Source organism: Condylura cristata, unplaced genomic scaffold (assembly GCF_000260355.1).
Source record: "Condylura cristata isolate star-nosed mole 26May11 unplaced genomic scaffold, ConCri1.0 scaffold00024, whole genome shotgun sequence".
NCBI lineage: Eukaryota > Metazoa > Chordata > Mammalia > Eulipotyphla > Talpidae > Condylura > Condylura cristata.
Genome location: NW_004567125.1, coordinates 21799780 through 21815110, shown reverse-complemented (window position 1 = coordinate 21815110; position 15331 = coordinate 21799780). Strand labels below are relative to the sequence as shown.

At 35.9% G+C, this 15331-nt stretch overlaps 1 protein-coding gene across 9 annotated transcripts in view; it reads right to left on the bottom strand.

The window, feature by feature from the left end:
• The window catches only part of RASAL2 (RAS protein activator like 2), a 307801-nt gene that overhangs the window by 118885 nt on the left and 173585 nt on the right, over nucleotides 1-15331 (bottom strand). For 2 of the 9 annotated variants that reach the window (XM_012729037.1, XM_012729038.1), the window contains exon 1: nucleotides 758-877. The exons of 6 other annotated variants lie outside the window; for them this stretch is intronic. In XM_012729037.1, the coding sequence (XP_012584491.1) occupies nucleotides 758-770 (13 nt within the window). In that variant the 5' untranslated portion in view covers nucleotides 771-877. Of the gene's footprint in view, nucleotides 1-757; nucleotides 894-15331 lie in introns of those variants that run through there. One more of the 9 variants, XM_004688513.2, reaches the window with a different exon arrangement.

Here is a 15331-nt window from a genome sequence, read left to right as displayed (position 1 = left end):
AAAATTTTAAAAAAGCAAAAAAAAAAAAAAAAACAGAAAACTGAAAATCAGGAGATCTGGGTTTCCATTTCAATTGTGTTTCTAACCCTAATCTTGAACAAGCACAAAATTCCCTTAGATCTCAATGTTTTTACTGACTGCAAATAATCTCAAGTTTTTTTCAGATTTAACTTTCATGAGTTTATCAGTTAAAGCTCCTAAATTGTTATCTACTGGCAGAGGATATTAAAAGCCTACCTCATATGAAAAGAACTTAAGGTCTAGTTTGAATGCTCTTACTGTTGTCTACGATCCAACCTGTTGAATTTCCGAAAAGACAGAGATTTATGATGTGCTAAAGAGATTCAATCAAGGCTGTTAAAATCTTATTGATGGTAAATATATTTCGCCTCTCTCAGAGAGAAATGAGCTATATCCCAAGTATCTTAATTCATAAAAGAATTCTGCAGAAGATCCAGAATAAAAATCTACTTCAAATATTAAAAGAACAAGTAGATACTGCAGTGTTAGTATTCTGTTATGACCCCTTTTCATTGAGTTTCTCAGATTGCTATTGCACTGGGTTTTGCTCTGGAATGCCAACTGCCTTCACACGTACTCCCGTGAACTCACAGTAAAGAAAGCAACCTACTTTTTTTTAAGCCAATCATAATAAAGGTAAACAGTCACTGCCTTTTTGTAATTTTTTTTAAAGTAAGTCACACTTCCTTTAAATATATACAAACTTTACTCTCCGACAGACACTAGTAACTCTTACCTGGGGTCTGCATTCTGCGAAGTTTCTGGGTGTTGCTAACATGATCTTTCCGGCATGCCAGTCAGAAACTCAAAACACTTTGTATACCGGACTCGCCCCTGCTCGCTCTCCAAGCTCTCTCTCTCTCTTGCTCTCACTCTGTGCCTCAGACAGTTTGGAATGCAGAAAAGCCAGAGCCAACGCCAGTCAAACTTAATCCTCCTCCCCCCTCCCCAACACCAAGTTCTTTTAGAGAGTACTAAACAATAGCCATTCTCCCTTACTCAAGGAGTCTCTTTCACAGCACTGGGTACAGACAAGCAAAGTTATTTACCAAACTAGGTAATTCACTTTTTCTGTCCAAGGGGTGGGATGTGTACATCTGTGTATTTTAAGAAGTGTGTGTGTGTTTTTTTTAAAGCAATTTATTTCAAAAGCTCTCCTGTTTTAGGGATATAGAAATTTAAAAATTTCAGACTCTTATTTTGAATATTATAGTGATTAAAATTCAAACTTTACAGGGTACAAAAATCAGGTAAATATCTTACAGTTGATTACATGTGTATGTATATATATGTGTATTAGATACATATATGGTTGATCTGTTAACACAAATACTACTGTATTAAATTCTATACCTTTACTTACCATAGTAGAAATATTGTAATTTTATAAAAGAAAAAAAATACCTTCCTAAACTCTTCATTTGGGTATTAGAGCTAGAAATTCATTTATAAAATAACCAAAAATTAATTTTATAAACTGAATTCTCTTAACTAGACGAAATGAAATTATATATAATCACTGTTCTCAGTCATCACTTTAGTTTTTAAATTAGATATTTTTCTAGGAATTTTCCCCCTACATTCCAAAAAAAAAGGAAGACAAGTCAATGATGCAATTGTGACTGTTGATTTGATGATTCAACTCATTACTACAGCTGCTCAGTTGCTGAGGTTATTATGTCAAGGTTGATCAATTAAAAAATCCACAGTTTGAATCACTGAAGAGACTCCACCTGCCATTTCAGGCAGTGGAACAGGACAGATGTGAGAAGCATACAGTAGCAATCTGTCATGGACCATTTAACAAACAGTTGATGGAAACACAAATACTTCATTTGTCTGTCTACCTAATGATTTACCTACATGCCTACTTACTATTATCTATCTATCTATCTATCTATCTATCTATCTATCTATCTATCTATCTATCTATCTATCTATCTATCTGTAATATATCTGTCACACACTATTTAGATTTATTTATACAAATGGGCATATATGTGCACAAATATATGTTTCAAGGATTTTAAGTCTGTTCTTCCATAGTTGTTTTTGATTATCTAGCTTCATCTTCTGTCAAAATCATAAAGTTCTGATATTGCATCATATATTTTCTACTTTGGACAAACTACTTTAAACTGCTTTTATTCAAATAAGGATCACAGGGAGGGAAAGGCATAAACACAAGTTACACAGAAAGGAATATACTAATAGTCAATGATGACTTATAGACCACAGATTCTCACCTGCGCTACAAGAAAGAAAACACCAACAATCTCTAATCTCTTTTCATTGAAGATAATTTATAACTTTATTATCATTACTGTTATTTATAATTGACTTTCAAGCAGTACAAAGGGCACTGAAACTATTTTTACTTATTACTTTCAGATAATTCTAAGAAATAGGTTATAATTGCCATAATTCCATGTTGGTGCTAGAACTTAGGGCACTGAGTCGAATTTACAAGGGAGAGAGATTTCAGCATAATAAAAAGTCAGTGCCATAGGAAGTATTTTTCGAAAGGTATACTTGCTACAAGAGACAGTGGTGACTCCCTTAACTCTCCCTCCACAGGCTGAAGGAACATTTGGTGAACATATCATAGGCAGCGGTTCTCAAACTATGCTAATGAACAACACTGGTGTTTTGCTGATAAAACATGAAGACAAGAATCTTTTCTAAAGTGACAGAAAAGGTTCATATATGTAAGCTTCTCAGGAGTGATATTTTTCTTAAAAGTATAGTTTAAAATGTTCAGATCAATAATAAATTTTCTGACATTTGAAGGTTACTTATGACAATAATTTATTGTGTTCTGCAAAAAAGCAATTCTATTTTGAGTTATAATACTTGAATAAACCACAGCTGAGGAAGTTGTTTCTCTTCAGTGCAAATATGATCAACATCATTCAAAGGAGATGACATGCCATATTTTATTAATTTCTTACTGGTAAATCTTCTTTACCAGTATGCATTACTATTTGTAATTCCATGTTTTATGGCTTCCAGACTAGGTGTTTGTTGCTGCTTCTCCAAGGAAGTTTCTTCTTTGCCTAGTTTGCACACCATCCTCTTATTTACCTTTCAAAATTCAGATTCAAAAAATGCTTTCTTGGTGCAGTTTACTTGATTTGCTACCCAAAAGTGATCATATTCTGTACTTTTTCTTCTGCTCTGTTACCTTTCTCTTTATAGCCCTCACTGTTGCTGACATTGCAGTATGTATTGATGTTTAATGTCCTTTCCCCAGCAGAATATGAAATAAGTGGGGGTGGAGCTTGCCTTATTTTCAGTTAATTCCCAGCGCTTAGGCTAACACCTGGCATTAGTAAGTATTTAACACATGACAGATGGATGAATCTTTTTGGAAGTAACTTCAGAGTAACTTACAGTAGCTTGAGGACAGAGGTCATAACATATCTCTTTCCTGATGCCAGAACTAACACTGTATATATTATGTGGTAAAACAAGATCATAAGAGAATTGATTTTACTCAATTTCAAATAACTTAATGAAGTCAACAGAATCATATACCAGGGGAAGACAGTCATTTCCTTATTTATCCAATTAGGATCCTCTTATACTAGATGGAATTTTACTTTTTACAGTAATTTTCACGACTTATGAGCCCACAGCCATATGCTATGCTGCCATAGTCAGGGAAATGAAGCTTTTGAGGGAGAGGCTGAGGAGACTGATAAAATCTTTTATTTTAATAAGTATTTTTATTTATTTATGCATACAAGAACTGGACACAGGGCAGAGGTGCAAGGGGTAGGAGAGTTCACCAAAGGTAGAGTGGGAAACAGCAGGTGGATCTACTGAAGTACACTGCTATGGGGAGCAGCGGTTGAGGCAGAAGAGTTCTGCTGCACCACGTGGGTCAGCTCCCTGGCTAGAGATCAAACTCATGCATTAGTGGCTGGTGATAGCTTGATAGCACTGAGAATTTAACCCTGTCCACCAGGGAGGCCCCGAGATTAATAAAATCTTAATCTTCTACAGCTTTAGGGAGTTCTCCAAGAAACCTGGAGACCCAAGAATAATCTGCTTCACTCTTTAGCCATTAGCTCAAATATGAAAGTGGCTAAAATCCACGTTCATTCAGAAAACTCATCAGTTAGGATTAGCCTTATGGAATTTGAAGAAGTTTTGTACTGATTTACTGGCTCACAGAGCTCAGCACCTATCATGTTCAGTTTGGATGTATGGCTACGTAAGCTCTATTACTTATGTATACAAGAGCTGGGGGGCAGGCCAGAGGTGTGGGATGGTGAGAAGATTCACCAGAGACAAAGAGGAGCAGACCAAGTGGGAGGCCCTTGCGCTATATTATTTCTGCAAATAATCACTAAGGTAGTAAACTGGTTTCATATATCTCTTCTGTATAGAGAGTTGGGTAGGGTTGTCTTGACTAATCTTATGTAGTCATAAATGGTTTTATTAGATTGAACTATATGAAGATACATTTTTGTGGCTGGCTTGCAGTGCTGAGCTTTAACCCGCTGCTCCACCAGGAAGGGCCTTAGATACATTTTTGTAAGTCAAAAATACTCAAATATCAGCAATGACCAAATGAAAATAAGGCTTAAATACTGGTTAGACTAGATGATTCTAAAATTCCAGTTCTAGAATTCCATGATCATAATTCAAATATAAATAAGACCATGAATTAATTTGAAACCTTAATTACCACTATTTCAAACTACGCAATATCATGCATATTGCTAAACATTAATACAGAGCTCTTTCCTACTTGAAACATCACAATAGTAATCTAATAATTTATATATTAATGTCTATCTGATCTTCATTTTTGGTGCCTCTAAGTTTGATGGTGACAGGGACTCTGCCTTCTTCACTATTATATCCCCAATAAACCAGGGTGTTTACCACATACTAAATACTTAAATATTTGTTGAATAAAATAAAGGCAGTATCTATGTAAGCTTCAAAATTCAGCTACCAAAAAGGCTAGGATAATATTTTTCTAGTTATAAATCATATAGCATATTTTGCAATTTTTGAAGAATACAGGTAGCATATTTTTCCTCTACTCCTTACAAAAGTTAATTATTTTTTATTTTGGTATAGTATAGAAGTCAATGTGACAGCCATTAAAAAACTGCAATCATAAGTAAAAATGATCTTCTGAAAATCAGAGAGTGCAAAAGAAGCTAGCTGCATATAATTAAAATTACTTGTACATCCATTTTATTTCTTAATTAAGAGGTTAACAGAAAAACAATGAAAATTCTGTTAATACCTATTTTCTCCTCTTTCAAGCAGAAACTCATCTCAAGAATCGTCAAGCTAAGGTACACACCAGCCTTTAAGTGTGTTTGCTCCCTCTTGAACAGCAGATGATCAGAAACACAGCTTCTTGTACCCATAAACACAGATTCTTTTAAATTCTGTCTCTTCATAAACCAGGTTGGCATTCTGATACTGTGGTCATCCCACTGCATTCTTTTTAGAATTCATATTAAAAAAGGAAATCATTGTTTGTAACTGGAATGAAAAACACCAAAGTCACCCACTTACTCAGAAATGCTACTAACTGAAATTCTAATTTCTATTTAATTCAATTTATATATTATGGGACAACAACTTGCTCTATCTCAACCTTCCTCTCCTATAGCTTCCTCCTCTCCTTCCCTTTAAAGACCAGAAGATCTGTTAGTCAGAGGGTTAGCAAAGTATGATAGTCACACAATGTTTTCAAAACTTCTGACAAAGCATTAGAGCACTACCTTACTCTTCCAGCTAAGATTACTTAGTAAAATTCATTTCCTTACCTGAAATGGAAACTGGCAAGGAGAAAGCATTATAGATAATAGCAAAAGTCAAAGGTCAGTTACCTTTCAATAAAGAGGTTTTCATATAATAGGTCCATATTTCAAAGAAAGAAATGCAAAATAAAAGTAGAAAAATATAAACCAGTCTTTTTGAGTTTCATTTTATCATATGATTAAGAATATATATTATAGCAAAAAAAAAAAAACCACTCTTCTTCTATCATAAGAAATTCATTATTAAGCAACTAAAAGCATTTTGGGACAGAGTTGGATATTATTGGACAATACTTTTGAATGTGCCGACAAAGCCAGGGACATATCTGTGATACAAGCTTTCTTTATTTAAAAAGAGAGCTTAAATTATACTTTACTAAGTCTTCAAAGACTAGTTTATTTCAATGGCATTCTCTTTTCTCTGTCTCCACTTTTCCCATATAATGTAGACCACACATCAATTTCAACAAAAGTAAGTCATTTGTTTTGCCTTAGTTTACAGAATATTTGTAAATGTGGGCTAGTGGTTCTGTAAAATACACTTAGGGAGGCCCACCCTGGTGGTGCAATGGGTTGAAGTGCAGCACTAAGAAGCTAAAGCCACTTCAGCATGAGTTTGACCCCCAGCCTCAGAGGTGACCCACATGGCACAGCAGACCTCTCCTGGCCTGACCTCTGTTCCCCTCAGCAGTGAATTTCATAGATCTGCCTGTGCTGCTCCCCACTCTGTCTCTAGTGAATCCTCTCACTGCCCCTGCACCTCTGGCTTATACCCCAATTCTGTATGAATGAATAAATAAATAAATAAATAAATCTCTTTAAAAAATGCACTTAGAGAAAGCACAGGTGTTGTGCTTTGTGTGTGTCATCTGACACACCACTGACATAACAACATACACAGGTGGTACACAATTCAAAGTTCTTCTGCACACTGGAACAATGTCCACTTCATTCAGCTTCCATTACTTCTTCACAACTACCTGAAGTAATCTAAAATAAAGTAGAACTCCAAGGGATAAGTCATTAAGCACTGAAACAAGATAAGCCATCAAGTATTTTTAAAAAAGAAAATTCTGCCAGCATAAGAAATGAATGCTAATATTTTGACCATTTTAGAGATGAGGAAATGGACACACAGATTTGAGTGAACATCATGCTTAGGTTTACAAAGCGGTAGAGCAGAAATCACACCTAAATTGACTAGTGTTTTCTCTTAAACATGAGGGTACACTCAACTAAACTACTCCAAATTTATCGTCAAGTGGTATGCTGGGGTTATTGTTTTTCCTCTTCATAGTTTTCCCTATTTTTCAAACTTTCCATAATACTATTGATCTTTAAAAGAATTGTCAATTGCTCCTAATTAGGTTTATCAGCTACTTTTTCCTTAAGTGTGTATGAAACCACAGTTAGAATATACTGAATTTTCAAAAGAATATTCCACTTGTGTTTTTAATTTCAGCAACAGGAGGTGGCTATAATGTATACATTTTTTTTCTGAATCTGTGTCATAGTATGTGGGGGGCCAGTAGAGAAAGAGACCATTTTATTTAAAAGATTTATTTATTCATACAGAACTGGGGTACAGGCCAGAGGTATGGTGGGCAAGAGGATTCACTAGAGACAGAGTGGGGAGCAGAACAGGAAGATCCACTGAGATACACTGCTGAGGGGAGCAGCAGGTGCGTCAGGAGAGGCCTGCTGCGCCATATTGGTCAGCTTGTTAGCCAGGGATTGAACTTGTGCTGTAGTGGCTCCGTAGAGCTTCATAATGTGGTGCTTTAACCCGTTGCGCCACTAGGGAGAGCAGGGGAACCATTTTCTTTTTTAAGATAGAAAAGAATAGGTGAAGTGAGAAAGGAGGGGCAATAGTCTCCGTAGCATTGTGTCTTTTCAGAAAGACCAGTTCAAGAGAGAATAGACCAGTTCAGAAAGACCACTCACTTCTGTGGCTACTTTTTTTTTTACTTCTTCCATTTTCTTTAAAATATTTAATATTAAATAGACCAAGGAAGTTAGCCAGACCTCTCCTATATTTAAAGATAGGAAGAAATGGTATTATAAATGTGTGTACAGTTTTTGATTTGCAGGTATTACATATTTTTTTCTGTAAGACTATTACACCTCAATTAAACCTTTAATAATGGTGGTCTGGGTCCTTCCTGGTGGCTCAACAGGTTAGGATACAGCACTGCAAGCTAGCCACAGCCACTTCAGTGCAAGTTCGATCTCCAGCCCCAGAGGTGATCCACATGGTACAGCAGACTTCTCCTGTCTCGCCCGCTTCTCCCCTCAGCAGTGTACTTCATCAGTCTGCCTGTTCTGCTCCCCACTCTGCCTCTGGTGAATTCTCTCATGGCCACTGCACCTCTGGAACTTTACCCCAGTTCTGTATGTATAAATAAATAAATCTTTTTTTTAAGTGGTCTGATTATTTTTTTAATAGGAAATTCATCCCTTAGGGGAAAATTTAAATTTTAAACAAGGGCAAAATTAATCTGTGGCAACTCTACACATCACTTCTGCACCTTTAGGAGGAGCAAGAAGAGAATGATAATTCCCTTTAATTAAATCACAGTCAAACCCCAATAAGCAAGTCTTAATCCTTTTATGACACTAGCCTATGACATTTTCATTTCAAAAATTATATTTCACAATACATTTCCCTTAATTTTTTAGAAGGGTAATATTTGAAAAGTCTAATATCGTTACATGAAATTTGTTTTCTTTCTTAAAAGTTGAGCTAAATGAACACTCTCCCACCTGTTGAAATCAGTGTAAACACTGACAAGCTAAAGGACAACTATGTAAATAATCATTTTTAATTTATGAAAAATAACTTTCATAAACTTTTGCACATAGCCTTTTTTTTTTTTACACCAACCAGGGATTTAATATAAATACAACCAGCATAGAAAAACTCAAAGCTGTCCATAAACGAAAACTAGAACGGCAATTGGTAGGGATACAGGTGAGACTTCTGACCTTTTGGGCTAAGCTGTGTTAAAAGGAGAGGGTATGTGTGTCACAGAGAACATGTAAACTTTTGCACAGACAATGAGAATATAATTATAAAAAAAAACTTCTACATCATAAAAAATGAATTAGATACTTCTCCAGAAATGGCCAAAGCAATAGTATAAACAACACAGAATTAAGGGGCAGGGCACATAAGTAATTCATGATCAATCCCCAAATAGTGATTCTATGAAGAAAACAATGTAGTTCAGCAACATGAATACTGCGTTCACAGACTGATTTACATTTGCCTTGAAAACAAGTCAAATATTTCTGCCCATCACAATTTTCCCTGGGCAATAAAACATGATATCTAAATTTATTACTGCTGAAGCTAAAGACAAAAAAAAAAATGCTACCAATGAAAAGCTTAAAATCATCTATTAAGGATTTGCTTCAGTGACAGTAGCCATATAATAGCAATAATAAAAAAAAAAGAATTTGTTTTTCAACATATTCAAGAATTATGATTAATATGCCTATATTATTATTCAATGTACCTTCAATTGTGGTACCTTTCAATAATTTGTTAATGCCTTTAGCAAGCTCATTTTAAAACGTCATATTACTAGAAAACAAAAATCTCTCAAAAGCAGTTATATTTCCGCCCTCCCTGGTGGTGCAACGGCTTAAAGCACAACACTGAGAAGCTGAAGCCACTTCCGCCTGAGTTCCATTCCCGCCTGCCCAGGGGGTGACCACATAGCGTGGCAGACCTCTCCTGACCCACCCGCTGTTCCCCTCAGCAGTGTACTTAGTCAATCTGCCTGTTCTGCTACCCACTCTGTCTCTGGTGAAGCCTCTCACCGCTCCTGAGCCTCTGGCCTGTACCCCAGTTCTGTATGTACAAATAAATAAATCTTTAAAAAAAAAATTAAAAAAAAAAAGCAGTTATATTTCAGGGAAGCCTAATATTAATGGATGATAAAAACCGAGAAATACAAGAGTGATTAATAAATCTGCTAAGGAAATAGTCACTGGTGACTAAGAGCAGTGTATACTTCCTCTATTAGATCTCTCAAGAGGCCATTCAATGAAGTAAGAACAGGGATATCTGTGTATGGAAATAGGAGACATTTCTTCCCCCTTTCTGTCAAGAAATAAATATAATGGTTTCTATCTCATTGATAAAAGTCAGGCCACACACTAATTTTAAAAACAGCTTTGTTCTTAGATTAGTAGTAGGCTTGAATTTATAAAACATTATTACTATGGGATCATGCTTTATTCTGTATCATTAGCTGCTGCAGAATTAAAATTATCCTCTATAGACTATTCAAAATTTCCTAGAACTTTTACAACACATATTTAAAATTGTTCATCCTACCCATGCATGTAAACATGAAATAAAAAAGACTATAATGAATATATACATATTGAACATTCTACTTCCAAATCTAATTGTACTTGGTAGTTACTGAGCCAAAATTTACTCAGTGCCAAAAAAGTTCTTTCCAAAGAAATTCTCTAAATGATGCATGAAGTTGTGATCTTTATTAAATAGAATTTCATTCACCAGTTTTTCCTATGACTGCCAACAACTATAAAAAAACCTATGTATTGCATCTATATTTTTTAATAGAAGACTACATCCCCGCCCCCGCCCGCCCACAAATAAAACATATATGACAACTCTGTTGCTGAGTTTATTTTTGCAAGGGTAAGTTGACTTTACCCACTGTCAGTGCCTCTGCTGCTCACCACTTTACCACTTTACCAGCAGGCTGAAGAATTGTGATTGGAAGACTAACAGGACTGGCAGTACCATTTACTGCCAGTAAGCACTGGCTTGGTTTTATGAAATGTCAGAAAACAAAAAAAAATAGTACCTACCTCATAGGGTAAAGTGAGTATGTATTTGCAAAGTGCTAAGAACAGTGCCTAACACACATTGCTATACAAGCATTTGTTGAGTAAAATAAAAATATTGGGCCCTCCTTGGTGGCGCAGCAGGTTAAAGCACTGCACTAAGAAGCTTAAGCCACTTCTGCATGAGTTCAACCCCGCCTGCCCAGGAGGAGATCCACATGGCGCGGCAGACCTCTCCTGACCCGCCTGCTGCTCCCCTCAGCAGTGTACTTCTTCAATCTGCCTGTTCTGCTCCCCACTCTGTCTGGTGAATCCTCTCACCTTCTGCATCTCTGGCCTGTACCCCAGTTCTGTATGAATAAATCAATAAATCTTAAAAAAAATTAAAAAATAAAAATAGTATTTTTGTTGAGGTTAGCAGAAAAGGGGGGAGGGTTGCTCAGTGTATGGGTATTTTGGTGATTGGGTGTGTTGAGGTAACATACATCTGAAGAGGTATGAATCTATTCCCCTAAGTTATATAGTGTTATAAGCCAACATTACCTCATTAAAATAAAATTTAAAATATAGAACTTTTTTTGTGTTTAGAGGAGGAGGCACTGTTAAATGATATGGGTAAACATAAGATAATGAGAACAGTTTTTAATCAGTTATCCCTGATATGATTCTCTGTCTTCTAAAAAGCTTACCTCTTTGGTCTAAACATCTTAATGGATTTCTTCATTTACCAGGAATCACAAGCTATTATCACCTTAGTTTCTCTGAAATCTTTTTCTCATCATTCCATTTATAAAAATGGTTGATTTTATTACCAGGAGACACTCCTACTAATTTTAGTGCATGGTCCAGAACACAACTCACTACAACTGTAATCCTATACGGTTAAATATATATATCCTGGGCTCTCCCTGGTGGCACAATGAGTTAACACACAGCACTATGAAGCTTATCATAGCCACTGTGGCACGAGCTTGATTTGAGACCAGGAAGTGACCTACATGGTGTGGCAGACCACATGCTGCTCCCCTTAGCAATGTACTTCATGGATCTGCCTGTTCTGCTATCCATCCACTCTCTCTCTGGTGAATCCTCTCACCCCACACACTTCTAGCCTGTACCCCAGTTTTGTATGCATAAATAAATCTTAAAACAAAAAACGAAAAACATATCTCTTTGTACCAAGAGTCCTGTTAAATCTTTTGTTCCAGTCATAAGAAGTATTAAAAAGAATACACTATGTGCTCTACACACTATAAACACTAATGTCAAAAATTATCAGAAGAGGTCATAATTTTTCCTTATTCCCTTATTCCTATTTTGCATGTAGCTTTTTTTTTTTTTTTTGAGAGAGACTCATTTACCATTGTGGAACTTTCTAGCTTTTAGTGGTTACTCCACGTCTATTTTTATCCAATTGTTATGTGCACTGCCAATAATTCTGCTTTTAAATATATTTTTCTCTTTCTTCTTACAGTCAGTCACACCCAAAGTATTATTCCCCTGTTCTGGATCCAAATATGGTTCTCAATCAATATATCTAAAAACTTCTCAGCAAATTCTACTTTTAAAAATTTAACTACAAAAGGTTATTTAAATATGTTACTGACTTTTTGATGTTACTACTTAGATTAAAATGAGGGAAAAATCTAAAAGTCTTCAAGAGGGAAATATGAACTAAAATGAAATTAATCTTTTTTATTACTGGTTCTCTTTTTTAAGTGATTCTTTTCTTTCATTGTTGTCTATGAATTCATGTTCTTTTTCATTTTTGCTATGTTATTTTTTACTCTTTAGAGTTAGAGTGAACCTGCCAAACACAGTTAAGAGTCACTTTGTAAGAAGGGGATAAAATGAAATAGATGAGAATTTCCTGTTAAATATCAATTAAAATTAGGGGAAAAAAAAGTCAACATGCAAATAGCTGAAGACAGCAGGGGAAAAAAAGTGTTTAAATTTCTGAGAAAAGAATCAGAACAATCCAATGAATACATTAGTTTTATGAGAAACTTGGGAGCTTCCTTTCCTAAGCAATGTTACAGACATCAGATGGCAGGTGGGTTTCAAGAGGGTCATAACAAAACATGCTTTGTGCCTGGAGGCAGCTCCAGTCTGTTTTGGACACAAAGTCCAAAGACATTCATAAATCCTTCTTTAAAAGCAAACTAAAAAAGCTTTGGTAAACAATTTAAGGGAGAGAGGAAGAAAGATGGAGAGACAGCCTATGTAAGGTGGTGGGGGGTGGGTGTTGAGGGGTAGTTTACTTACTTACTCAGCATTGTTTAGCTAATTCCGCTCAATGTAGCTGAATCACTGTTCCTTTTGTGAACGCTTCTAAGGCAGTCAAGGGCCTAACCTCAAGATGCATTATAAAATACACCACCCCTTTCTACCTTCATTACATAATAGAACGGTGAGTTATGACTGAACTTGGCAGTGTAAGTAAAAATGGAAAAAACAGATGAGTAAAGTCATAAGATGCAGACACAGGACACTTCCCCTAAGACATCACACCTCAATTTTTATTGGGCTGATTTAATCTATTCAAGTAAATGAGAAACATAACACCTACTCTATTAGCTCATAGGTTCCAAAAGTCAGAAGGAATTAAATTTTGTCTTAAATAAAAATTATGTTGCTGATTCTACATTTTTCTTTCAATTCATAGTAAACAGCTCATCAGATAAGAAAGCTGAAGCTTGGGGGGTGGGAGGCAGTGTTAATGATGAGAGGAGGTGAAACTGGAATACAGGTCAGGACTACTTCTCAGCTTGTGCTATTTTCACAAAGGCAGTTCTTCCAGAGAGACTGGAGAGTCCAATCCCAGGTGTTCCCTTCCTTTCAAAATGCAGCGAATCTGCTCTATCTGCAAATTAACTGCTGAATCTCCGATGTTAATAACATATTAACCTATTAATACCTGAATCACATACTGTACACACATTAATGCTATTAACCTGACAAGCAGCAAAAAGGATAAAAAAAGTCATTTTCTTTCATTGAAATAATTTATTTTCTTTGACAATGTTATTAAGAAAGCCAAAATATTTAACAAACACTATTAGCAACAAAATTTAAAGAATATACACATACACAAATACCTTGCTTTCTTCCACCATCATGGCTACAATATCAACCAGCAGCACCATCTGAGAGTTCAGATCTGACACTGCAACCAAGCTCTCTCAGCACTGCGACTTGTCAACTTGGACAATGGCACTTGACATTATGCACTACTAGGACGAGTATTTGTGATTATGATAACTGTTAATAGGCCTTGTGATGCCACAATGATATTTACTCATTCTCTAATTTCATGCTGAATACATGAATACATTTTTATGAAGTGGATGTGGCCTAAAAAGAAATTAGCATAACTTAAATTTATCACTTTAAAGTACTTTGCTCAAAACATCAAACACAGGTTTCTCTAAGGAGTCTCACATTGATCACTCACTCAATAGTCAGTCAGTCAGTCAGTCTGCAATGATGCACAAAACCTGTCTGGTTGGTGTGGTTATACCAAAGTGGATAAGGTATAGTCCATCTTTTACGAGGTTCCTTTAGATATACCCTAACAAGCTGTTGAAACATAAACACAGACACCTAGTATTACAGGTACGTAAGAGCTGTTTACCACAGATAACTGGTAGTGAATTCTGATTAGTGAAATGAAGGAAAATGGAGTTATCACCAAGAGGTTATACTTAAGGGCTGTAGGATGAATAGGGTTATCAAATATACGGTGAAGGGGGTGGGAGAACAAAGTAAGACATTTCAGATTGATGACCCAATATGAGTGGAAGCCCACATGTAAAATAAAGTTAGGCAATCAGGAGTCGTCTTGTGAGGTCAAACCTAGAGAACCTGTGGTTGGTAAAGAAAGATGATGTCACAGAGCCAAGTCTCAGTCAGATAGGGAGGACTTCTAAGTGCTTTGCAATTTGTATCTCATGCTATGAATAACAGAGCCCCAGTAAGGGTGTTTAAACAAGATTTCAAACAATGCCTTATGAAGATAACAGATCAGCAGTAAATGAGTAATATAGAAAGAAAACAGAAATGAAAAAAGGATGTTATTCAGATATGTAGGTAGAAAAAAATATAATGTAATGTGAGAATGACTAGAAGGATGGAAGTCATATTAATAAAAATAGCAATGCTACAAGAACAACAGGCTGTGAGAAGGGAGAGAATATTGGAATAAGGGGAATTATACAAAGATAATGGTTTCACTTTTGGACATTCTGGTAAAAATATTCAGATGAACAATTTGGAATTCAGGTCAGAAACTGAGAGAAAAAGTACAAGCCAGAAAGAGAGATGAAATTTACTAGCACAGAGGTGACTATCTGGAAACAAGAAAATAAGTAAAGTTATCTACAAACATAGGACAAAGCAAGAGTTAAGGATAGACCTTTGTAAGAAATCATAAAGCCTTCCATAACCCCAGTGAGGGAGACGCATAACCACAAGAAAAGACATCACAGACATTAAGAAAGGGTAAATTTAAAGGTGCGTGTGTGGTGAGCAATCATTAACAAGAGAGTCTTTAGAAAGTGAAGAGAAGAGCAAAGAAGTTATTAAAATTATTATCTCGGCCCTCCCTGGTGGCGCAGCGTGTTAAAGCACAGCACTGAGAATCTGAAGCCACTTCCGCATGAGTTCGATTCCCGCCTGCCGCCTGCCCC